Source organism: Cuculus canorus, chromosome 5 (assembly GCF_017976375.1).
Source record: "Cuculus canorus isolate bCucCan1 chromosome 5, bCucCan1.pri, whole genome shotgun sequence".
In the NCBI taxonomy this organism is placed as follows: Eukaryota; Metazoa; Chordata; class Aves; order Cuculiformes; family Cuculidae; genus Cuculus; species Cuculus canorus.
Window position 1 is genome coordinate 49043393 of NC_071405.1, and position 25888 is coordinate 49069280.

Below are 25888 nucleotides of genomic sequence, written 5' to 3' on the forward strand. Positions count from 1 at the left end.
CACAGTTGAGACCACAGGCAGTTTTGCTGTTACGTTAGCCCGAACATTGCATTGAAGCAAATACCTATCTTCTTCTAGTGTCCCTTGCCCCTTTGTTGCTGTTAAAACCATTGTAATATCTTGGCCTGTGGCTGGAGAGAGCTCCGTTTGATTAAATTAGCTTGTTTTATTCCAGATCTGTGCAGGGCATTCCACTTTGCTCTTCAGCCAGTCTCTTGTTCGGTCTGTCTGTTAGTGATCCTAATCCTTGGACTTCAAAGCTTCTGCTGTTTATAGCCTGTTAAAGCCAGGAAGTTTCTGATGGATTAGATCAAGGAATGAGTTTGAAGTTTGTAGTGTGCACCACTGCCACTGATAAAGTCTGGTTTATTACCCTACAGTAGTATCTGCACTTTTATGGCTATTTGCTTTTAATTGATTATAGTAAAGCTGAGGCGCTAAAGCTCCTCGAGCATCAGGTGCTGTATTTCCTGGTCCTTGCCATGAAAGGGACACGTTTAAGTACAGAAGCAGATCTTGCCTTTTGTCTTGCAGTCCTTTGTGTGTTTGTTTTAGTTTGCATGTGTAAGTGGGAGGGCTGGGTAAGGACATCCCAGTTGTCTTCTTTGGCAATTGTGTGGTAAACTGACAACTTAGGTCTTCTGAGATGTATCTGGCTCAGCAGGACATGCTCTTTTATCTCCTCTATCAATATCAGAAAAATATTATGATTGAAAATGATGTTGTTATCCCGGCCTTATGTATTGGAAATGGAAGGACGCTGTCTCTAGGAGTGGAAAGTTTTGAAGTACATGCAAATTCTAAAAATGGTGTTGTTGAGGGTTTTTTTTAAATGAATCCTTATGTACTTGTAATAATGTCTTTATGTAATGGAAGAGCAGATAGAACTATCTTGAGCAGATAGTTCTTGTAGCTAGGACACTGACCAGGCACAACTTCTGCCTGCTGAATGAGAGCAACTAATTTCTTACTGTGCTTCAGTTTCCATGTCTATAAAATAAATACAACAATATTTTCTTAGATAAGATGCTTTGAGACCTGTAATTTAAAACTTTTATTAAAGTAGCATTATTCATGGCATTTTTGTTGGGTAGATGCTGATATTTCTAATTGGAAAGTTAGTGTCTACTTTGAAATCAAAGTAAAATACAGTGAAGAGTTCCCAAAGATCAAGTCACTGCTGAAAGGAACCCATTTTTTTGGTTGAAGATGTGAAAGCAAGAACGATGGAGATCCTCAACAGCCTTTCAGAAAATGATCTGCAGAATTGCTTTGAACGTTGGCAGCACTGTATGCAGCTGTGTGTCAGCTTAGAAGGGAACTATTACAAATAGGTGATCATAGTTGATTTTCTTAATTGTTAAATAAAAAAGTTATAGGCACAGTCTTGGGTTGGTTTTTTTGTGTTGGACCTCGTACCTATATATCATGGCTATATACCCAGTAGATTAACTGATTATTCCCATTTTACAGCTTTAGAAACTGGGGCACACAGACCTTCTCACAGTCACTTAATAAATCAGCTTCAGGGCAAGGAAGAGATTTAAGAAGGTCCTGTGCTTTGGCCTTTGTTTTGCTTAGTTGGACATACTGCCTTCCCATATTTTCTATTTGAGAGATATTGTAGTGGTAGGTATGCGTAAAGGGGTGAAAACTTTACAGTATATTTTGAAGTCGTTGCTGAATCTGTGCATCAAGGTAGGAACACTGTGCTATGGCTGAGACTGGAAACCAAGGTTCTAATTTTTTTTGAACTCAAAATATGAGCAGTCTCTTGGGGCAAAAAAATGCAACTTCAACAGAGAAATGTGTACAAAGACTTTGAAGCACATCATAAGAGTGCTTATGATGGTAAAAACATTGGATTTTATATGTGAAATAGAAAATATCGCATAATTTTATGATTTTAGTGTGGAACCTTATAACTTTATAGCATCTATTGCTGATCTTAAGTGCTCTCTACTTTTAGAGGTTGTGGTCTCTGCTCTGTGTCTTTGGCTGAGTTTTGCATATATTCTCAGTCATACAGGGTGTGCATGAAGCCTGTCAACCCAGCAGTAATGTCAGCAGGTCCGTGACTGCATGAATAATATTCATAAAAGAAATAAAAAGCCTTGAAATACTCAGGAATTTTTTTTTTCTCACTCATTCTGCGTCCATTAAAATAAACATTGTGGTCCAAGTGTCTGCTGCTGGGAATATTTGTGTAGACAGGATGTTTTTTTCATTTGCTCCATCAGCCAAACTTCTTCCCTTTCGTTTGTATTTGTCTAAATTGCTACTTCTGAAATTCAGGAAAATAGCTTGTGGTAGAAGTTTTCACCAACATTTCATCACCTTTGTTTCAGATAGCTGAAGAAACCATTTTGTCTACAACATGAAGTGGCATTGGTAGTGGTTCCTAGAGCTAAGTTGCTGATAAATTTGGAATAAGATAAAACTGTAAGGATATTACTGCAATAACGATCTCTTCATTTCAGTTTGATGCTACTAATTGACAACATTGATATAAAAAACTGGGGATAAGGAACTCGGGTATCCTATGGATTTTTGTATCTGAAGAAAGTGTTACCTTTAAAAAAACCCAAACAATTAAAAAATATTCAATGGCAGTTTTTTTAAATACTGCGTCTTTACTAGTCAGCATTGGTAGGAGGTTGTTTTAACTTCTTTTTAGGTTTTGAATGAATTCATCTTCTTGATGATGGACTTGATGCCATTTTCCTTGATCCACTAGGTAACTAAGTCATGACGGTTTTTGAGTTTCATGAATCATCTTATGAACATTTCGTAGTGTTATTTCCAAAGAAAATCTAGAAATTTAGCTTAACAAACTGCACTAAACAAAACTCGGCTCTAAATAATGCCCTAGAAACCAATATTCGATTTTGTTATATGTAAGAAGATTTCTGTGTATCACTCTAGACCAGGATAAACATTGTAATGTAAGTAGAAATCACCTCTTTTGAACAGATAGTTCTTAGTTGAAGCAGTTAAAAAGTCTGTCCAGGTATTTCCAGTCAGCCATTATTGAAGAAATTCTGATAATAAATAGATGTAACACGCTTGATGTTGTTCCTGACAGTTTTAGAAACTCAGAGTCCAGATAAATTCTGCCACTTAGTTTTTGAGACTGAAAAATTACTTGTTAGGCTTCCATCGTCCATGTTCAGTTAGTAAATGGCTTAGAATGAGCATCAAATAGAAGATTTTGTAAAAGATCAAGCGTGAGAGTTGACCATGGTGCATGGGATTCTGTGCAGGTACATACAGAGGAGAACGTTTAGAGGTGGTTTCTGCTAGTTTTTTATTGATCTTGATCTACCTTCTACAGCTTCTGGAAAGGTTTTTCCTTTTCACAATTCCAAGTGTGCTCTTTAGAAGTTGTGGGAAATCTGAGTTTTAATATGAGTTATTGCTATCATGCCAGATTATCAGCAGTCCTGAGATATTCCTAGCTGTTTTTAAAGTAAAACAGGGCAAGCGTGTTTGTATGAGTCATCAAAATGTGATTATTTTGGCCACGAAGTGGGTTTTTATTTAATTTTAATTTGTCATGTTGTTCTTAATACTGGCAAACCTCCTTACCATAAAGAATGTACGCTGTATTTCCTGCTGCTCTTCATTATCCTTACCTGCTACTTCCTATTCCAAATGCCACAAACTATCTGTATTCAAGTATCACTTGTCATTTTTTAACTCAATACTACTTAGAATGAGCATCCAAGAATAGTGATTAACTCTGTACAGCAGCTCTGTTGATTCTCACTTTCCCTGGGTTGAATGTTGAAATGAGGAGTGAATGATTAATAATTAGAGCAAGTGATTTCCTATACAACTACACTTTTGTCTGCTGGCTAGAAAGGTAATAATGCATCTGCTGCTAAAGGACACCTGCAGATTATATTAACTTCTTAGCTTCTCAGAAGCGAGGATGCAGAGAATGATGCTATTTAAAAAGTGATGGTTTGATTTCTCTTATCAGAGATAATACATTCCATAGAAATATTACTCTCTGTTTTTAATGATCCCTCTTTTATGTGTGATGTAACAATTCATTTAGACCTGAGAAAGAGGACTGGGCTTTAGACTAAGAATTAATTTTTATATATGTTTTACAAGCTTATGTTACTTAGCTTTTGTTAAACATCTGATAGCAAGCCTAGGGAGGTATGGAAAATTAAAGGATTTCTAGGCATGAGAAGTTTTTCCTTTAGGTTTTGTTCAAGTTGCCCCCCTCTTGTGATTGTTCTCCTTTTTCTTCCTTATGTCTTTCTTGTAATTCACTGGGAATTGTAGCTGAGAAATGCACAGAGCATGGGAGGGTTTGCTACTCTTATATGTTTGAGTATTGTAAATAGGAAAGTAATCATGGTGTGTTTTTGATCCTGCAATTTGTGGATATCACCTTGAAATGATACTTGAAAAATTCACTGTGAGATGCAGACTTGCAGAATTTGACGGTGGGATTGTGGGCTGGCCAGAAAAACAGCCATGTTTGTGGTCGCTGGGGCTTGTAAGCCATTAGAGGTGGAAGCTGCATTTGAAATTTGGTAAACTGTTGATTTTGTAGTTAGAAGACCACATGCTGTTTTTTGTGGGTAGCTTCTGCAATCGGTGCATCAGGAGTCCTGAAAAGCACAAAGTGCCAAGAATGGCCTGAGTCTTGTTGCCAAAGAGCAAGCATATGTGTTATTCAAACACTCTTCTCTTGTAATTATTTGTGTATGATGTGCAGTAGGACGTGCCTGTCATTCTTGTCAGACTCTGTATATACATAGACTTTTATATGCTCTGAAGAGCTTTATTTTGATATTTTTACCTCTCTTTTCTCTGGCACCACAGAAAGTCCTTGCTGGTTTTAGTGGCAGAAAGAATAGTTCCCAATCCATACATGCACCTTTACTTCTGTATGCTTAAAGGTTCTCATGCTTTCTTGTAAGACTTCATCTGCCTTCCCTTCTTGGGCTTCTTTTATCTTTGTCATGCTCTGTTAAATAGTGCTGTACTCCCTTACGGGAAGAATAAAGCATGCGCTTTTACCTTGGTTCTAATAGAGTCTACTGAACTGAGAATTTCCCCCCTATGTGTTTTGCTACTGCTGAGGTTTCTCATAATTTTCCGAGCAATAGCTGAAAATACTGTGTGCTATTACAGAAGTGGCAGACGCTGTCTCTAACATCTCTTTAAGCCATATTCCTTCAATGTGTGAAAAAGAAAAATACAAATACTCGTGTTTTTTTTTTTAAATAAGCATTGATGGTTTTAACCCTCCTGATGGATTCTAAAACTGTGACTTCTGAAGTATTTGTTGATTTTTTTGTTGACTATATTTCTTTTGGAGTTCCTGCAGCAGGGGTAGTTTTGAAAGCTTGGATCTCTGGGTGAAGCCTGCTCTCCTTTGTATTCATTTTTGCCCAGGCTGCTGAACTGGCTACACAGGTGTTATCATGTCATGACATCTCCTTGCACTTCTATCTCTGTAGGTACAGGAGGCTTCAGTATCAGATCAACCTCTAGGCAGCACGTTTAAAGTTTAAAGTGTCTATGCTTACTTGCTCTTCTGAATTATGATTTTTTCAATCCTAGTGACTTTTCAGTTTCAGTTTTTGTTTCAGATCTTTGTTGCAATTTCATTGTTTGTCTTGTTTTTTTTCCTGCACGTGTGTAGGTAGCAGACATGAAAGGAAGAAAAGCCTCAATAAAAAAGTTCTTAACATGTATAAAATGTAGACTTTGTGAATACTTATCAATACAAATTTCCCAGCATGTAGGTACCTATGGCAATTTTGTTTGGTATTGAAACACTTGTGACAGTGGAGTCTTTTGGGGATCTAGCAGGTTGCTTAAAATTATCTTACCAATATTGGGATTATAATTGGATAATTATAGGCAATTAAGTCTTATTAAGTAGTTCGCAAATGTTAGTCTACAGTCTTCAGGGGACCAGTGTTATGTGTCATTGTGAGGTACTTGTAACTGTCTTACAAATAGGGATACTTGCCTGTTGCATAGTAAACCAGTAAGCAGTGAGTTGTCTTGACAAGAGCACTAATTTGCAATAAACAGTTCCAGTCACTCAGTTTTATTGCCTCCTGAGGTCAGGATGACTAGTAAGATGAAAATTTTGGAATTTCAGGGGTGTCCTGCTGGAATTGTTGTTTCAGATTATGGTTCGAGCAGATGGTTTCAAAGACCTTACAATGCTGAGAATAAAATCAGTTCATTGCGCTGTAGTTGGAATCCATGGCACTTGACCATTTTTGTTGTGGCCCCAAGGCACTTGCTGTATCACCCCAGCTGCAGACTGACTGTGACTTCCATTGGAGCCCATCAGTAGCAAGGGTGAAGCCTTCTGACTGGCTACTAGTCAATATTGTAAGCCACTGAAGTGTACATCAGCATTTAGGGTGATACTTCTTGCCCGCTACGAGAAGGAAAAGAGGTGGGGAAAACTGGACAAGAAGCTGCACACATGTCAAACGTGTATGCATTCATGGCCCTGGTCATACGTACAGGCCATGGTCTACAAGACCACCCAGACAGAGGTAGATTTGGCAATCAGTTTTTCAATCTTTCAGGAAGAAACTCAGGATAAGAAGCCAAATATAAATTTTGACACTAAACATCACTCTGTATTTCTTCTCCTTTCTTTTGTCTGCCCATGCATGTCAATCCTTCTTTCTAAAATACAGCCCCAAGGAAAATTGACGGTTGAAGACTCTTAGAGTGGTTTGGAATACTGTTAGGCTTTGTGCTAGAAAGTTTGTATGGTCAAATATGTGCATTGAGAATTAATGTTTAATAGTTGGTCTTATTTGTGTTTCTTCTAGCTTGGTGCTGTATACTTATGCTTGCAGTTATATTTTTGTAGGGATAAGATTTTGAAAATGTTTGAATGTATGCAAAAGCCTGCAGAAACTGTTAATGTGACACTTAAGTTGCTACTTTTTAAACATAGAGCAAGAAATGGAAATCTGATCTCATTGTAGAGTGAATTAGATCCAGTTTTCTATCTACAGGGTTTTTTTGTTACCAGTTAAAGAATCATTTGATTTGAATTTTCCAAAATTTGAATCACATCATTTGATGTGAATTTTTATGACTGTGTACTCCAGTGCTCTGCTCTACTTGTAAGGATATTATAGGACACAAGTATAATCCATTAACATTTATTTAGTTTATTTTATCACTGTCACTTAGGACTTCGAAGATGAAAGAAATTACTTATACACAGAATCTACTTCTTAACTGTCAATAGCGATTAACACTTTAGGTGTATCTAAGTTTTGTAATTGATATAACAAAATTCATTTTGCTCAGTGCTAGATAGAACTAACATTTTTTTTCAGTTCTTCATGACCCTGGACTCGCAGTCAGTGATTGCATACTGCTGCCTCAAATGCTTTTAAATAGTTGCATTTGAATAAAGTATCTTTTCGTGCTGTGTCCCCTAAACCAATACTTAGTGTCACTGGTTGTTGTTATGAGATTATTGCAGACTGCTATTTTGGGGAAGCTATCCACCATATAGCTGTCTGAGAAGCTCTTTGTAGACAGCAAAAAAGGGAAATGTAGCTGAACTTCTGTCTCTTGCTTTCATATGCTTACATTTTGTGTTACCGAAAGTCAGGTGTAAATTGCCCTATAAAGCTTTTGTTTAAGATGTGAAGGAAAAAAAGAGTAAAGAGGAGCTAAGACAGATGTGTGGGCTTGTTCAGAAGTAAAGTATAATGCTGAATTACATTTGTTTAAATTTTTTCTCTAGATTCCCTCTGGCCAAAAATTCGTGTTCCGCTGAAAGTTGTTAGGACTGCAGAAAACAAACTTAGTAACCGCTTCTTCCCTTATGATGAGATTGAAACAGAAGCAGTGTTGGCTATTGATGATGATATCATTATGCTAACCTCAGATGAACTCCAGTTTGGCTATGAGGTAAGTGAATTGGTTTTTTCCTCTCTCTTAGGCTGCCCACTTCAACATTGCATTGTATGAAGTGGAGGAATCGCTGTACAATCTGCTGATTCAGATTGTTGTATCTCTCTTTACCCTAACAGTTCAATGCTAACTGAAATATTTTTACAGATAGTCATTACTTTATGGAAAAAACTACCAGCTAACAGAAAAATTTTGGTAACTGTAACAGCAATGCCAAGAGACTCCAGGAAATGGTGTGTAATTGGTGCAATGGTAGCAGTCTGGAGACTGAGTCGTATTCTTCTTAAAAGTTTCAAACAGTTTTCAGACAAATCAGAAGTGCTATCCAAGTTAATGTGTCTTGATGGACAAGACAAGTTTCAGAGATTAAGTGTTGAGAACAGAGGAGGCCTCATGAGGACATGCCGAAGTAAGGTGGAGTGCAATGAAAAGAGAAGCTGAAGAATGTGAAGGAGGGGACGCATGTATCACATGCTTGAAATATGGCAAAGCTACAACAGCTGCTGTTGTAGTGGGGGTATCAACAAAAAGAAAGTTTGTTCAAATCAGTTACTCATGGCAGTACAAAGAGGTGAAAGCCCTTGTAGACATTTGAGTTGTTTCTTAAAAAGTGTACTTCCTTAAAGCAACACTTGTCTTCCTTTCAAAACTTTGGCTTGAATGAGTTTTAATTTTTGTCTTCTATTTGTAGTAGAATATATGACACATTCCATAATCTGTTATTACTGGTGTATATGTGCATTTAAGCCAAACATGCTATATTTGTGAATAAATCAGAACCATTAGAAAACGTAATCTCATATTTTAGGGAAGGTTTGAATCATTTAGTCATTGCTGTACCTACAATATCAAGAGTAAAACACTGGGCTTCTTACATGAGAGCTAGAACAAGAAACTATTGCCTAAATTGAGTGGAATTAATTAAAACCACTTTTCTAAAGGGCAGAAAGCAAAGTAGATGTGATAGTTGTCTCATTTTTAACAGTCCTGAAGCGTAGTTGTTAACAGAAGAAGATTTTTTTTAAGAGATGGTGGAAGTATCTCTTTAACGTGAATACGTATGTGGTAAAATATGTTCTTTCTCCTCTTTAATGGAAGACACTGCTAGCAAGTAAAGAGCTTTTGGACTCAAAAAATTACTTGCGGTAATGTAGGTATGCTGATATAATAACAAAGATGTTAAGTAGTGGAGACAGAGGTTTAATCTGTCATATGTGTCTCCAGAAAGGAAATACTTCCCTTGCCAGGTTAAGAGCAACTGGTTAGTATATGAAGTGTGAAAGACGGAATGAAGAGAAGACAACTGAAGGAAAGGGGATTTTGGCCACATATGCCTCCTCTGTGCTCTGTTGTCTACATTGAATGTTTTAAGCACTGCATTGTAACAGCAGAGCAATCGAGTGTTGACAGTTCTGCAAGCTGATTTACTTTTGTCTCTGTTGGTGCTGTAACTACTAGTTTTGAGGGTGAACTGATGGGATGAAAAGTAGGAAATCCATAATGTGCATGCTGTGTAAATCCTGGCTCCATTTGCAGTTCAGTTTTTTCATTGAGCTGTCTCAAAGTAAATAAAAATAAGTTTTATAAAAACTGAAGTGACTGTCTAAGTATTTTCAAATGAATCTCTGCTACTGGCAAAGCAGGCTTGGAGGGCTTTGAAACAGATTCAAACTGCAGCTGAGTTTCACCTGTGTCAACCAGAAGTCGTGAGAAGTAGAACTCTGGCACTTGTGTGTCTGAAGCATTAGTTTAAACGTTCTCAATGGAGAATATCTGTAACTTCACATAGGTTGAGTCTGGTCGCTTAGGCAGGAAAGGGTTATCCTCATTAAAATAAAAAAAAGGGATGCAAAAATAAGTTGACATTAATTCCTCTGTAGTCAGTGTGATTAGGTGGCAGTTGGGACTTAGAACTCTTCATCCCCAGGTCTATCTGTTGGCCTATGCTGGCTAATTTATTGGCCTTCTGTGGACCATATGCATTGGTTGTAGGGACTATCTGAGTAACAGTTCTTGCATTTGGTGTGTGGATGTAACTGTTTGGACAAGAAATTGTTTAGTCTGGCAGACTAAAACCTATTGCCTTTGCAGTTTTTTGTGTTTTATTATAAATTCTATTCCTTTTTTATTCTGGGAATTCAGCTTACTACACAGCCACATCAATGAAAAACTAAAATGCCTTATTGAGCAAATGCATGGGTAGTTTGAATCCTTGTATTTTGAGATTGCTTTTTTCACCTCTGTAAAATAAATTAATAGAAATAGTCTAGTCTTTGAATACAGAAACACGGTGGATTATTTCATAAATACACAATTTTACTCATGTAGAGGGTGGGTGATGTAGTTCCTACCCTCTGGCATAGAAATCAGCAGCTGAAGATTGATCTTTCCTGTCCCTGAGTGTCTGTGACTTGCTTGACAGGCCTGAACTGGCTCCCAGATGTTTAAATTGTCCTCAGCCTGTGGTAATTTATTTATCTGTTTATGTGTGTTACCAGAAAAGTGTATCTCAAGCTCTCATCTCATTTGCAAGGGAATCCAGAGGGAACAGTAGCAGCATATAATGTTACTAGAAAGTTTTCTTTTAGAAGTATGTCTGCTTCTGCTTTGGTCATAAGAAGGGCTGGAAACGTGACATTCAGTAATTTTCTTTTCTGCTCCTGACATCCTTGAGACTTTACATTTAAACATGTGGCAAAACCCTCTCTGTCACAGACTTGTCTGAATGTATAGAGCAAGTCTGAAAAAAACCAGAGAACTTTGATCTCTGTACACTTTCAGCCATAAAAAATTATAGTAACACTCAAAGTGTCAGACATTTTTTACTTGTTAAAAGTGGACTCTTATGGTACAGTGATTTATGACATTGAGTAAATCTGTTGGAGCAAGCAGAAAAATAGTCCCTGTGTGCTGCTGTATTAAGGTAGCGGAAGAATACTCATGACATTCTGGCTTTGAAAAAAGTATTTCTGTCAAGTTACATGATGAAATCACAGGCGTGACTTGGGACACTGGAAAAAAAACTGTTAGGGCTAAACAACTTCTTGCTCACTTAACAATCTCTGTTGTTCACGGAGGGAATGTCAGAGAGACCAAAAAAAAAGGAGTATTTAGATTATAATAATCTTAAAATAAAGCAGAACCATTGGCTGCTCTTGAAGTGTTTGAAAGCATATGTTGTGGTGTTCCCACCTCTGTGTTTCAGTTGGCCTCGGGGCAGATGGCTTAGGATTTCTGTCACCCTGAAAAGTAAGGATAACTGTTTCCAAGTATGAAGTTCATGAAGATTTCTTGTGACATATGTATGCAGCACTTTAATAAATATACCTTGTAAAGACACAGCAATAATAGGCATAATCTAAATTGAGATTATTGCTCTGAATTAATGTTTTTGTTCATAGGAAATATTCTTCGGTGCATTACTAAGTTTGTGGGGGTTTTGTTGAAAACTTTTTGTCTTCTGCTGGTAGATGATCTTCTGTCTTATAGCTGTTTTTCAGCACTTCATGTCTCTGGCATTCTTTTTAAAATATCAGCTCTGTGATGAATTGCATATTTTTCTAGGCTAAAATAATCATGACGTTTGAATGCCTTCTTTAGAAGAATTCTTCCATACTCATTTTGATTGTTAAAACTGTATTTTTCAGTGTTCTTTGTAGGAGGAATAATGTAACTGCTTACCAAAAGTCTTCTCCATGGGTAACTGCTGGCTACATTCAAAGCTCTTCTTCAAATTTAATTTAGTTACCAAATTGTGTGCATGTGAAGCACTACTTATTTTTTAATGAGCTTCATGTTTACATTTTGCTTTTTTTTTTTTTTATAATAGCGTAAGCTATTCCTTTGAGGACTAGGGGAGAATTAAGACTGGATAGGCCTCTGGGAAGAGAGAAGTAATACTGATTTATTGGGTTTTCTTTCATTCATAGAGAGTAGTCAGTGTTCCTTCTTGCAACATTGCTGTGGTAGCTTTCAAAATGCTAATTATTTTTCTTTATTAAATGTTAAAATTTTCTAGTTGTAATTAGCCAGTTCTTGAAGTTCCATGTGACTTAATATAGTCCAATAAATTTAATGCATAAATGTTGGAGTGTATTCTGGAAAAGGAAGTGCTTCTCTATCCGCTGGCTACATGGAGATTGAGCTGTGGCAGCTAATCTGATGGCACAGCAAAACAATTCAGAGAGTTCAGGCTAGGAGGCAGAGGTTGCTGTGGGGAGGTGAGACTGGAGGGTGTTTTAACTAGACTGTTTGTGTCACTTGGGGAACTCGACTTGGAAACAAAATTACTACCATTTTCTCTTGCTGTCTTTTGCAAGATTTTTAGTAAAACTACCAAGTAAGAATTTCTATTTGAATTTTCATCTGGGAGATACTTCGTCCAAAATATTTGTCCTCAGGGTTGTCTGGCAGTGTCATTGGAATGGTGGTGTCCCCAAAGAAGCATACGTCCTCTTCACTTGGCAGTATGTTTTGCCTTGGATGTATCCCTTACCACTATTAAATCAGGCTATCCTTCTTTAGTCTGAGAAAGCTAATAAGATCACTGGCTAAAATGGAATGTATTCATAACAGGCTAATAAATTATAGGCAGTCATCAAACAAGAAAATAGAAAGTAGTATAAGAATCGTGACCACTATTTCTATTCTGAAAGCTTCCTTATAAGCAGTAGCTGTATATATTTATTTTGGCGCAAACCCTACGTATGGATTTGGAAAATGAGCTAGATGCAGCTATTTGGAGCCTTTCCAGGAATTACTGTTGAATGAGCTAGTGATGAACGTTAAGAAAAAAGCCAAGCTTTTCTGCTGACTTAGATCCCTTTTAAAAGTAATGCTATCATTTAAAACAGCCAAGTTATTTTTTAGATGCATCAAACAGACAATTTTCAGAGACCAGAATTGGGGTAGGATTGAGCTTTACAGTGATACAAAGAAATCTGTATGAGTAACATGTTTTTGACTTTTATGTTGTTTGGCAAAAACTAGAAGGGATATGAACGTACAGTTCTGTGTTGTGAAGGCGCTTGGAAAGCCGTAGCTGAGTTTAATCTTTCTTTCAGCTGCCTTTAATATATGTATGCCATTCCGTCTACAAGAATTCTTAGCCCAGTACAGTGCAGATCTGTACTGTTTTGTCTACTCTTTTGTTGGGCTTCAGTGGCTTATGTAATGGTGCCTTTAATTAAATAATTTTTTTTTTTTTTTTTTTTTTAGTCCTAGAGAGAGAGGAATAAAGTTTTGGAGAAGGGAGTGGCTCTACTTTTGGTTTTTGGTTCTTTATTAATGTTTTTAACGTCATGTCAAGATAGGTATTTCAAGCCCTTACTGGCTTGCCTGCCAAAAATCTGTATTTTTTTGATTACCTAATGGTACCAACTTGTAACAAAGTTCTATGAATTTGCTTCCTTGAGTTCCAGATCATCTGTGCTTTCAAGAGTCTTCTATGTTAGTCTGTTGTCCTAACTAAATACTACCTAAATGCTGTGCCCTGGAACTGTCTAGAAAGATTGATTTCTGGATAAAGTACAAGTCAGGGAGTCGGAAGATCTGGTTCCCATTCTTGTTTCCCGTATGATTTTTGGCAGGTTTCCTCATCTGTACATTTGAAATAATAACTGCTTTCATCGTGGGATTCTGAAGCTATATTAACTGACAGCAGTAAAATGTGTTGAGATGTGTAGATGAAAAGGTACATAGTAATGCAAATCACAGCAATGTAGATACAGAAGCAGTAACTTAAAGCTGATTGGTTTATCATATTTACTTTGATGAAATAACTTGCATAGAGTCCTTATAGTCCAGGCCTCCCAGCTGAAACATGCTGCCACATATGAACTTCCCAGAGTGAACTGCTGGTGAGGGGTGATTTGCAAGATGGTGGGATTCCAGATAACATGTTCTTTATTGCAAGTTGAACTGTAAGGTTCCTTTGCCTTTTGTACAGAGAAAAGAGGTTTGTTACTAAAGAGGCTGTTGTGGATTTATGAGATATTTGGTTGTTGTTGATCTTGCAAACACAATGCAATTGGAGTATGTGTTTGTTTATTTACATAGTACTTCATTATTGATCAGCAAAATGACATACTGCGTATTTAGCAAGCAAATAACATTCAGACCCTTCTAAACAATTATAATCCTGTCTCCTTTTATTCCTAATGCAAAAATTGTCCATTTTTTAATGTGGCCAGCAGTGTAGAGAACTGGGGTTGTGTTAATGATGCCCTTCTCCTTGTACTTATCTACTGTGTTTGATCCTGTGGTCAGCTACAAAATAATGTATGGAGTGACAGTGATGGTATCTTGATTGTATCCAGCTGTCTGGAACAAGTCAAGGGCAGAGAGGCCTTCCATGTAGCAGTAGATCCATCCAAACAGCCAGTAAAGAATATGAGAAATATTAAAATATAAGCCTGTTCCTACTAAAGGAAGATTCAAAGCCAGCTGTGAAAGTAGTTAGGTTGCAGCCATGTCTACTGAAGTTAACATCAAAAGTTCCATTTTAATCATGCTTGAGTTTAGTTAGTCTTAAAATCTTTTTTGAATAGTAGGTTGTATTTCCCTACCACAAGGTGGTTAGTATTGCGTTAGTGGCCTTCCGCTCTGTGGTGTGGCTTCACTGAGTTGTAAGGTCCTTTCAAAGCAAGCTTGAGCTTTTTCATACTGCTTGCAGGCAGTTCCTAGTTTCAAGAATTGGGACTCAGAACTGGCGTGGTCTTGGCACCACTTAACTCTGTCTTCCCGAAGCAGACGTGTGCATACACACATTTGTGTTTGCTTGCTTTACAGGTCTGGTTTGCAGTGTGTCATGTATTTTTCTCTTCAGGTTTGGCGTGAGTTCCCTGACAGGTTGGTTGGGTATCCAGGCCGCCTGCATCTCTGGGACCATGAGATGAACAAATGGAAATATGAATCAGAATGGACCAATGAAGTCTCAATGGTACTCACTGGGGCAGCATTTTATCACAAGGTAATATACAACTTGTATAGTAATGTACAACATGAACCTTTCTTAGAGAGCTGCATGCGTTTGTCATTGTTCTGTGAGTGTTTTGTGGTACCATGATTATGCTTTCAACAAGGATCAAGAACCAATTGCCAACTTGCCCTAAGCCTCTTTATCTTTCAGTTGCTGTGGAAACAACAGATTTGTCTGCCTGTAAAATAAAACTGTTACCTTAATGAACTTGCAGAAGAACTCTTGCCAGTTTGCATGACGTTTAACTATGAGGCATAGTGAATTTTACAGTAAACATAGCTAAGCAATGAAAACTGATTGTATAGAAATTTGTGTGCCGCTTAGGAAAGACATAATCGTGCATTTAAGCACTCGAAAATGGTTTTCTGTGTGCTAAAAAAATCCTCAGCTGAAAGCAGTATCACAGTTCACCCATAATCCATCCTTAGCTACCTGCTGTTCAGTGACTGAAATATTTAGAGCCTTACAGTTACTGCATCTGTATCTAAAATTATCTTCTCTCTCTTCCTCTGTCCTGCAGTATTTCAACTATCTTTACACCTACAAAATGCCTGGAGACATCAAGAACTGGGTGGATGCTCATATGAACTGTGAAGATATTGCTATGAATTTTCTAGTGGCAAATGTCACGGGCAAATCTGTCATTAAGGTGAGAATTTTCTGCAGTTTAGCTTTACGAAGCTTAAAAACTTCGTATGCATGACGTACATACTCATATAAATTTCTTTAGTAGGCTTAGTATATTACTTCATCTTCCCTTTTCTCTCATTTACCCTGGTATGGTGTCTTGTTCTCCTTCCATGGTAGAAAAGCCCTTTTAGTAAAACTTATGCTAAGTGGGAGCAGAGAATTGGTTTTTACCAGTTGTTTCTGGTGGTTATTCTAGACATCAAGATGAGGTATGAAAAATGTATTTTAAATGGTAGCTATATATGTGTGTATATATATATATATACACACACCACTTACATATATTATAACTATTGGAGATCACTAGAGAAAGGAGAGTGCCAACTGTCCACAGCTCACTCAGTCATGGCCTGGCAACAGCTGATTTATAGGAATGTTAATTGCAAGAATGTTAGTTGCAAGATCAGCTTTAAATGAAGTTTTTATCCCTGAATTAATTTCCTGACATGTTTCAACACGTTTTCAGGTCTGGACATTCACTCTGTACGTTCATTTCAAAGCATGTCAACTTGGAATGAGTTTTAGAGGCCACCAGGCATTCCTTCAATTAGCAGGGTCCTTTTTGCCATCTGTCCATCATCATTTACTGGGACTGGTTGCTGCATTTCCTAGAACAGTCTTCAGAAGATAAAGTGTGTGGTTTTGCTGAAAATGTTTTTGAGCTGCATGAGGGCACAGCAGAGTAATTTGGCACCTCTGTGCGATTCGCAGAGTCTTGCAGCGTTTGCCAGTCAGCTATTAACTGGAGTGAGCAAAAGAGCGTCTGTTGGATTAACGTTACGGTGAAGTATGGGAAGCTATATTTCATCGCTGTTATGGCTGCAAGAACAAATGGTGTTTATACAGGGACCTTGGCAGTGAGAAAACAGTCATTAAACAGGAATTAAGGAGCTTGTCATCGCCACTTCTTTTCAGTTACAGAAGGAAAAACCCCTCCAAGCCATTTTTATTGGGCCCCTGTGAATTTTGCAGTCAGTGGGGCCAGATGGAGCTGAATGGAGGAATGGAATGGCTTTTTTTTTTTTTCTTTTTACCCCCCCCCCACCTTTTTGAGACAGCTCGGCTTACACTGTGTGTTCAGAGATATTGCACTGCTCTCTGTGAGAGGAGATTAATGTCCCTTCTGTTGATATTTGATGATATCTGGCGTGCCTTTCCGTAGGTGACCCCACGAAAGAAGTTCAAATGTCCAGAATGCACAGCAATTGATGGGTTATCACTGGACCAGACACACATGGTGGAAAGGTGAGTGACCACCCTTTATTCCTCGTGATTGCCTTGTTCTGATCCCTAGAATCTTATCCTGTGTCTCATTAAATTAGATAGAAGATGCCCACTGATTATATTTCTGTAAATTACTGGTTTTGAAAGAATGTCGCATGGATTTGATCAGCCTAAGTCATTCCTACAGTGTGACACGGAAAAGTGGACTACTACAAGAAAGGACTTGAGAAGGGCATAATTTTTAACAGCTTTGCTGTAAAGCATAAAGGACACAAATGAAATTCAGGTTGTTAGCAGTACTTTCAGTAACACCATATTTCTGTTTTACCATGGGGTATCAACTGCCATGAGTGTAAGTTTGGGTTGTTTTTTTTTTACCAGACAATTGCAAGGATGTAAATTCTTTATAATGTTATTTGAGTTGATGTTTGCACATTGTCTTTCCTCCAAAGCTCGTGAAGCACATTGCTTCCACTAATGAAGGACATTTGCCTGCACAATTGCATGTCACGTTTTTTAACAATGGCAGCATTATTATATTTTTGTGAGAATTGAGTTTTGAAGTTAAGTATGTATTTGGAAAGGCAGTGAATGTTTAGAGTGAAATACTTGAAAGTTGGTAAGTATAAGAGTTGCATTCCCTGCTTTACAGTAAAATGGCTTCCCAGCCTTGACCAAGTTTCTTCACTTTTACAAAGCTGTTCAACACCTGTGCTTGAAAAGGGCTATCTGTCAATATGTACATTATTAAGTGGAATTGACAAAGACATTTCACCTTAGGCTTTTTGGGTTGTTGCATCTCTTCTGCAAACTTTGGGAAAAATTATTTGCAGCCATAGAATTGATGGGGTTGGTTAGCAGGGTTAGCCATAGTCAAATCTGACCTGCGTTTAAAATCAGCCATTTCACATTTGCGGTGAGACACATAACATAGTTATCTTACCAGCTACCATGGTTATCATCTTAACAGTGAACACTTTTCTGTCTTTCTATACATTATTTAGCAAATTTAAAGTGTTGTATCCACGTACTGGCCTTTATCATATAAATGATATTTATATATTGTAGTATATGCAGTGAACTAATGCAAAACTGGTTAGTAAGTCAGGAGCTTGCTTACAAGAAGAGTGCGTGCATGCGTCAGTCTGATGCGTAACACATGTTGCACAAAACACACAAACACATATATAATTTGGCTGATTGATTATTAGCTAAGTGACATGCCAGGCATTGAGGAGCACAACCGCTAAGGTTAGAGGCAAAGCATTTAGACTGGATGTATAATAAGGCACACAATAATAATACAAAAACAAGGAGTATGCATCTCAGATGTTAAACAACAGTACATAGGAATTTTGGTCATGAACTATGTTCTCATTATGGTAAACACCATAAAAACAGAAGATGAAAAAGTGCTTTTTGCTCCAAAGTACATTATAATATGGGGTAAAGGTCACATTTCCACATCTGTGGCAATTCTTATATCTTCAAAGTAAAGTATCATTGACAGTTTATTGAGAACATGTTTAAACTGTTGCTTCGCTTCTCTGTAGCTTCCAACAGTGGAGATAACTGGGTTGTGGGAAATGTTAGATTGACTGCAAATCCACGTACTTTTCTTTGCCCAGCCAATGAAGTACATGCTGGGAAATAGAGTCTGAGTTCAGGAGAAGAGCCAGAGGGATATACAGTTTGGGTGACTTAAGGCTTCATTTTGGAGATAATTAATACACTGAAACTGCTTGCTGTATTGAATAATACCTTCATGCCCTATCTTCAGTATAAGGGAATTATGTGAAAATCTGAAAGGGTTTCCCTTTTTGAATCTTGCAAGCTACCTATTAATTTTAATTTATTTTCATTAAGATAGGAAATTATATCAACTTTTAGTGCAAGTTTTCCTGTCTTAACAGTAAGTAAGGCTCATATACATACGTATGTATGTATGTATATGTATACACGGACTAGCTATTTTCAGTGTGAGCAGGGAAGCTGAATGGGAAAAGTGTGTACATCAGGGAATCCTTTTCATAGTATAAAAGAATGAGTTTGTATAGGTAACTTCAGTTTCAGTATTCAGTACTGAGAACAATACCTTGGGCTATTGGGTGAAAAGCCACTATCAGCTTCACTTGCAGCTTCCCAAAGTGCCTAACTCCTTGGTTTTTAGCATTCAGAAATAGCAAGCAGGTAGTCTGAACTAGTTACTTGCCCAGATGTCCAGGAGTCAACCTCCTGTTTGTGAAACAAACAATTCATCAGGGTTATCACAGTCACACATTTAGTGTTAGATTTCTGGTTCAGAAATAGCAGAGAGATGTCCAGCAACCGACTGATGATTTTGTAAGTGTAAAAGTTTTGAGGAGTCAGTTGTGGAGTTCTGTCCAGGAGAGACATGTAACTAACCAGTTCTGTTAGGCCTATTGGCACTCTCAGCGGAGCCAAGGGATAGATAGTACAGTTGAACTCTGTATCTCATTAAGAGACATTTTTTTTTGGCCAATACTGACAGATATTTACAGCAAATATGGGAAAGACAACACTGCAGTTCTTCCTGCTGTGTAATTTCTCTGAGATAAATAAAAGACTTCAGTCCACAGGGTTATCAAGCTCCATCATTAAAATGCATTAACTAAAGAAACCTGTGAGCCAAGAATCCCCTTCTTGCCCTAGGTTAGCTTTTACATCAGGTCAAAGAAGAAGCTGTAGCAGGATCTCATAATCTTTGTATTTACAGGTACTGTTAAGTAGCAACAAGTTTTCTGCCTTTAGCATCTTCGCATCTGGCTCTCAGAAATGGAGACTCTGTAAAATGCAGCCTGGAGGGCAACTGCCTGTGCAGTAAATACAACAAAGGGCTGAGCTGCTTCTGCAGCAACACATTAACAGCAGTGCCTTATTTAGGACATGTAAATATTTGTTAAGAGTCAAGATAGGAAGCCATTCCCTTAAAAGGCAGACCAACCAAGTAACAGCTGGCCAAAGTGACCCTGCCAAAAATATTTTGGTTATAAGAGAGAGGAAACTGATTTAGAGAGACCTTAACAGATATGTAATTCACCCTGTCTGCCAGGGGCAACAGGGCTCTCAATTTCTCATTTCTCACAATCTTAATTCCTTGTCTGCAAAACTGTCAACACAGTCAAGCAGAACACCTTCCCTCCGTGTTAAGATGACATGTTCTGTTGTTTACGTGGCTTTGAATGTTTAATGTTCTAGATATCCTTTCTGGTTTTTTATTGTCCAAAAGTGGCAATGGTTTTGGAATCCAGGTGATTTAGTTCAGTGCAGGAGATGAAATTTTTGGAAAGAGGCGGCTTGCTTTCAGTCACATTTTGTGGCTTGTGTGTGACATTTTTTCATCTCAAAAAGCCTATTTCATCTTTGAATTTATTTCTTGAAGACTAACATTTCCAAATAAGCCAGAATTATTAGAACATATTTATTATTCTTTTTTTCATTTCTTTAACAATGAATTGATTTTTTGGTGGTTGATGATATTGTGCTGGTATGCTTGAGTGGTCTTGCCACCAGAATAAGTTGGACTGTAGAAGGATTCCATCTTGATATTTTCTCACAAGGCCTTGTCTTTGATTTGGGACTATAACCTCTGGAGAGAAGAGGTCAGGTCAGTCTCCGCTATCCATTTAGTTTTGTCTTTTGCTCTAAGAGTGCTGCTTAGTTCTGGTTATGACAATGGCTGATCTGATGTGTACACCTGCTAACAGGCAGCAGGCTGAGACAACTAATTCATTTCGCACCAGCTACCAAGCAGCTGTTGTATTACAATGTCTTTCAGTCATTACTGGCAGAGGCAGGATTTGAACCAATAGACTAGAACTATTCTTGTATTCCAGAAACCAGTGACGGCCAGCAACTGTGCAAACTTCTCACATGCACATCTCTCAGTGCATCTCCCTCCTTGCTTGTGAAGCTTTTGCTGTTCCTGCTACAAGACTTCTCCAATGCACACAACTTGGGTTATAGTTAGCCACATTTCTCAGAAGTAACAGATGATTTGGAAGTTTGACCTTATCTAAAAACCAGATGTCTTTAAAGTATCTCGTGTTGGGCATCTCATAGAGGCAACAGAAACTGCTTAATGTTCCTGGAGAAAACTCTCAGTTCCTTGTCTTTGTCTTACTGTACGCTTTCTGTGCCCAGGGCCCAAAGCTTATCCTCCTGATAGTTCACCTTGTTATCTCAAACATCGAACAACTACTTGGATCTCCTCCTACACTCTGAGTTCATTTTCATTTGTTTCCTAGTCCAAAGATTTTATTCTGGAGGTAGGAAGAAGCGTAAGGGAATGAGAAGCTAGCAGAAAGTGAAATATCTACTTTTACCTGTATATGTATTTTATTCAAGTATCACCCTATATGAAGTAGTTTTCTGACACTTTTCTCAGGCCTGAAATGTGACCATTATAGCTTGAAACAGCTATTGAGATGTAGCACTTTAACAACCTAGGCTTTGTGTTTTCCAGTCATTTACACCAGTTAAAGAGGGAGCCATGGGATGGCTCAGCAGCTGAAGAATTAAGTTTGAAAACCAGTCTTGCTGTCCCATCTACTTCAAAAGAGCATTTGGGGCAGTGTTGAGCAATCCCCATCACAAAACTGTCACACTCGGTTGGTATGATTGACCGGGTCTGTTGAGGAAAATTATCCTGGAGCCATAGTGACCCCGTAACCCTTCAAAAGGGTCGGGACAGAGTGCAGTGGTTGGCGAGCGAGAGACCTGCTCTGAGACCGCCTGCAGCACATCAGCATCTGTAGCTGAGTCAAAGTACTAATTTCTTTTTTGTTTTCCTTTTTGAATGGTAGAAGAAACATGACCCATTTTCTTGTAGCTTTCTCTTTTATGTTATGTGTTGGAGACTGTTATCACGGGTCTTGGTGCCTTAAGTTCTTAAAAGCTGTTTTATAAAGTACACAGTTGATGTTAGCTGAGCACTGGCTGAGGTGGGGTGAGATAAGTTTTCCCTGCCTTGCTTCCACAGGTCGTGTGTCTTTCAGTGAAAGAGTTAAACATCTGTTTGGTTGTTTTTTGAATCACTTGGCTGTTCCCTTCCACAGCATTACTGACACCTGAGATTATTAAAATTGAAGAATCATCAGCGGTCTGACCTTTTTTGTGCTAATATGATGCCTTACCACTCCATATATCTTTATTTACACAAGGAAAGTAAAGTAGTTGGTTTTATTTTATAGTTTTATTCAGCTTTTTATTATTTAGCTTTTAACTTACAGTGTAACCAGCACTGCCTTATACTGAGGCTTTTTGTGGGAAAAGATAGACCTTCTGAAGAAGCCTGGGGAAAAAAAAAAAAAGAATTTTTTTTTAAAAAAGAAGCCTTCACAAAGGCTTGTTTTTTTGCAAAACCTTCGTTATGAGCCAAACTGACCCAACAGTGGACCTTAAAGAGAAATGTTGGCAGGTAATCTGTTCTAGTTTACAGCATGTACGTTGCTTTAAGAATGACTGGAATTCTAGAGGGGGGAGAAGGGAAGCTCTGACCTCCATGTGCACATGTGCTGCTGCCAGCATCCCCTTGCTCGTCTCTGTGATTAAATTGATAAATCAAAGAACACCAGCTTCTTTTCAGTTCTCTCTGCAGTGAGGCTCTTTTTATTTGCTAGTAGCCAGCATGGCTGAAATACTTCCAAGTGCAAGAGGCAAGGTTTCTACTAGTTATGTTGGTGTGGGCGCTGGCAGCCAGAGCGGTTGTTTGGGTTCTTAATTTCACTGCTTTCCCTTTCACCAGATCTGAATGCATCAATAAGTTTGCCTCTGTCTTTGGGACCATGCCTCTGAAAGTGGTGGAACACCGTGCTGACCCTGTGCTGTACAAAGATGACTTTCCTGAGAAACTGAAGAGCTTTCCCAATATTGGCAGCTTGTAAAGGCAGCTGTGAGACAAGTCTGGGTGATGAAAACAATGGCCAAAAAGGTGCTATGAGGAATATAAGGCCCTGAAGACAACAATCACTAGAGTGCATTACCCTCTTTGAAGGTGACTGGAATTAATGGTTTGTTCTGGTATGTTGTCTTCCCTTTACATTACACAGAGATGTAATGGAAAGCTGAATAACTGCTTCTCTTTTGCTCAGAAGAGGATTGAATGTGTTCATGAGTCCTTTCAGAAATGCCAGACACATACTTTTCTCCAGAAGGAAGCTAGACACCTGGAAGAATGAAACAATCTTGTTTTCTATGGTCTGACTGGCATGACTGACTGCTTCTATCAAGTGTGCTGCAGTTCTCTGGTTTGTAAGCAACCATCCATTCAAAGCAACTGTCTGCAGTGTATAGCTGCTCTCTTTTGGGAGGAGCTTATTGCCTGTGTGGTTTGTGGGCCTCTGTCTTTTGAGCTTAATTGCTAGCTTAACTAACTGTGTAAGAAACACTTTTTCTGCATATCGAGACAAAGATTTTGTTTTTACATCAACAGCAACAAAAATCTGTGTGTTTTCACATGATTTAAAGGGCAAAGCATTTTGTTTTGCTTAAGTTATTTTTATGTCAACTGAGACAGCATCTGGGAGGATGGTCTTCAAAGCAGAGATGTGCAGGATGGAACACCAATTGCTGCACTACTTCTTGCATAAATCTCAGGTTTTCTGCTGTGTCTGTGCAAAAGACTGTGATTCTTTAGTTGTGTTATACAAAAAAAATGTACCTTTCAGTCTTACTTTGGTTTTGCTTTTCATTATCAAATCAGAGCAGTCAGGTTACCGTTTTATGTTGTAGCCATACATTGGAATAACAGCTATGAACGAAGGTTTTAACATCTGAAACCTCTCAGCAAGCAGCACGTTGTAGTACTGGTTTATAAACACTTCAATTAACAGAAATTCCCAGTTACAACTTCAGTGTCCAGGGATATGTGTATATGCAAGACACTATTAAAGCACGCTTAGAAACGTCTTTAAACCATTGTTGGAAAAACTGTTTGGTCTTTGCTTGTAATTTAACAAAGGAACACATGGCCACAGACTGGCACTGAAACATACAACTTAGGAAGACTTTTGGAGAGGCTTTACATTTCTCACAAGTATTGGAATTGTTTCCCAATACTGAGATTAACCTGAATTAAAAAAAATAAAGATGGCAAAATTAGAAATAAAATTGTCTGGACTGTTTGCTCTTACTCTTCGATATTAAAGGTGATCCCAAGTTAGGCTGAAAAAGGAATCTCTGTTCCAGCTCCAGTGACAATGTGTTTGTTACCAGGTTTGGTAACTGACTGACATGACTGTGGGTGATTTGACTGTCTTTTGAAATCTCCATTGCTGCCAGTTTCTGAGACATCCTATTCTATGGGCTGTTTCTCTGTTACATTGCAAGCAACCTTATTCCATGGATTTTGCCAAACCCCAAACAATAGGACAAGTGTTAGGCATCACGGTTCACCCCCTCTCCTAAGCTGGATAGGCAGTAATGACAGAAACTAAATGAAAGTCAGACTAGAAACAGGAAACATCTGCTCCTATTTGTCTCACCCCCACTAAGACTTATCTTATTGCCCATTGCAGTGGATGTGCTGTGAATGAAAATCGTATTGGAACAATAGCTCTGAGGGGATGCTTCACTTCATAACTCCCCTGGGACATGCCTGTAAACTATATCATCTGATTTTCTGGGAATGTTTAATTACTTGTAAATGTTTTTTTTCTGCAGTCTTTGTTTCATTCCTAGCTTGCTGTGGGAGGGGGTGTTGAGCTGGGAGGATAGCAGTTGCAGTGGCAACATCTACTATCTACACGGTGGGTATCACAAGGTAAAGGAAGGTTTGTTGCCTGCTGTTTCTCATTTATGGCCTCTCAAGTTCATTCACATGGACTTTCTTTCTGAATCTTCCTGTTGATTTATATCCTGGTTCTTGAGCATCAGGAGGTACCAGCATATTTCCTTTGAGAAGTTCACTTTAAAAAGGTAGCTGTGACAATGCAGTAGTCACTTCAGTTTTGGCTGTTCTTTTGGAGCTGATATCAGCTTGGCAGGCCTTAGCAATTTAACTGAGTTAGAACATTTTTCTTAGACAGAGTCGTAAAGCTGATGTGATTTCTTGGTTCTTTCTCAGTAAGCCAGTAAAATGTACATATTTTGCACAGTCTTAAAAAATATGGGGGATTTGAAATGGTGGGATATTTTTAGGTGAGATCAGCGTAACCAGCCCTCCTAAACTGATCTATAGTCTCAGGTCAGTAAAAGGCAACAGGTCCTTGTGCCGACATCCCAAAGCATCTGAGTAGACTCCCCTCCCACAAAACACCTACTGACCTCTATCAATCGTGTTCTGTCCTTTGGCATTTTACAGTTGCTTTTATAAAGCCATCTCATTCAGAGGGTAATTTGTGTCTGGTTTGTGCTATGGAGAAAATTGGGCAATTGAGCATGAAAAAATTCATAAACTGGCCTATTTCCCCTCTATGTTTATAATTGTGATGTTCTTGATGCAAAAATCTTTAAAGGTGAGATGTACCTGTATGGCTGATTTGGAAAGGGTTTGCTATCAATCTTTAAATTAAGATTATTGTTAACTTTTTATTGTATATATGTTATTAAAAAAAGGTTAATATTGGTTTATTAAAAAGTAAATCTAAGAAGTTTTGGTTGTCTTTTGCTTCTGGAGCTGCACAAGGAGACATGGATGTATTTAGAAGGGAGAATTGCAGTGACAGGCTGTTTTGCTACATAAATCTGTGTTAAACTTGAATATCCACAGTGTAATTTAGACAGACCTGTCAATATTTTGTCTTCCCCTGTAACTGGAATTGGATGGTTGTCTTTGAAGTAGAAGTTTACTCTGCATGAATTCATCCCAGTCACCTTTTTAGAGAGAGTAGTTGTTACTCTAGTTTTCTGCCAAGATATGACAGTAGCATTTGTCTTGGAAAAATAGGGAACAGATCCTTTCTTTTTTTGTGAAGAGAGACAGCAAATGTTGAGGAATTGTGCTTTTGAGAAAAGGGCTTTGGCTGAGTCATGAATAATAGAGTCATAAAATCATTAAGGTTGGAAAAGACCTCTTGATCAAGTCCAACCGTCAGC

General features: G+C 38.1%; 1 protein-coding gene across 2 annotated transcripts in view; it reads left to right on the forward strand.

Moving 5' to 3' along the window:
* Positions 1 to 25376, forward strand: part of EXT2 (exostosin glycosyltransferase 2) — a 75525-nt gene extending 50149 nt beyond the window's left edge. For both annotated transcript variants that reach the window (XM_054068106.1, XM_054068105.1), the window contains exons 10-14: positions 7769 to 7935; positions 14765 to 14908; positions 15438 to 15566; positions 16770 to 16852; positions 22599 to 25376. In XM_054068106.1, coding sequence (XP_053924081.1) covers positions 7769 to 7935; positions 14765 to 14908; positions 15438 to 15566; positions 16770 to 16852; positions 22599 to 22737 — 662 coding nt within the window. In that variant the 3' untranslated portion in view covers positions 22738 to 25376. The remainder of the gene's footprint in view (positions 1 to 7768; positions 7936 to 14764; positions 14909 to 15437; positions 15567 to 16769; positions 16853 to 22598) is intronic.
* The last annotated feature ends 512 nt before the right edge of the window (positions 25377 to 25888 follow it).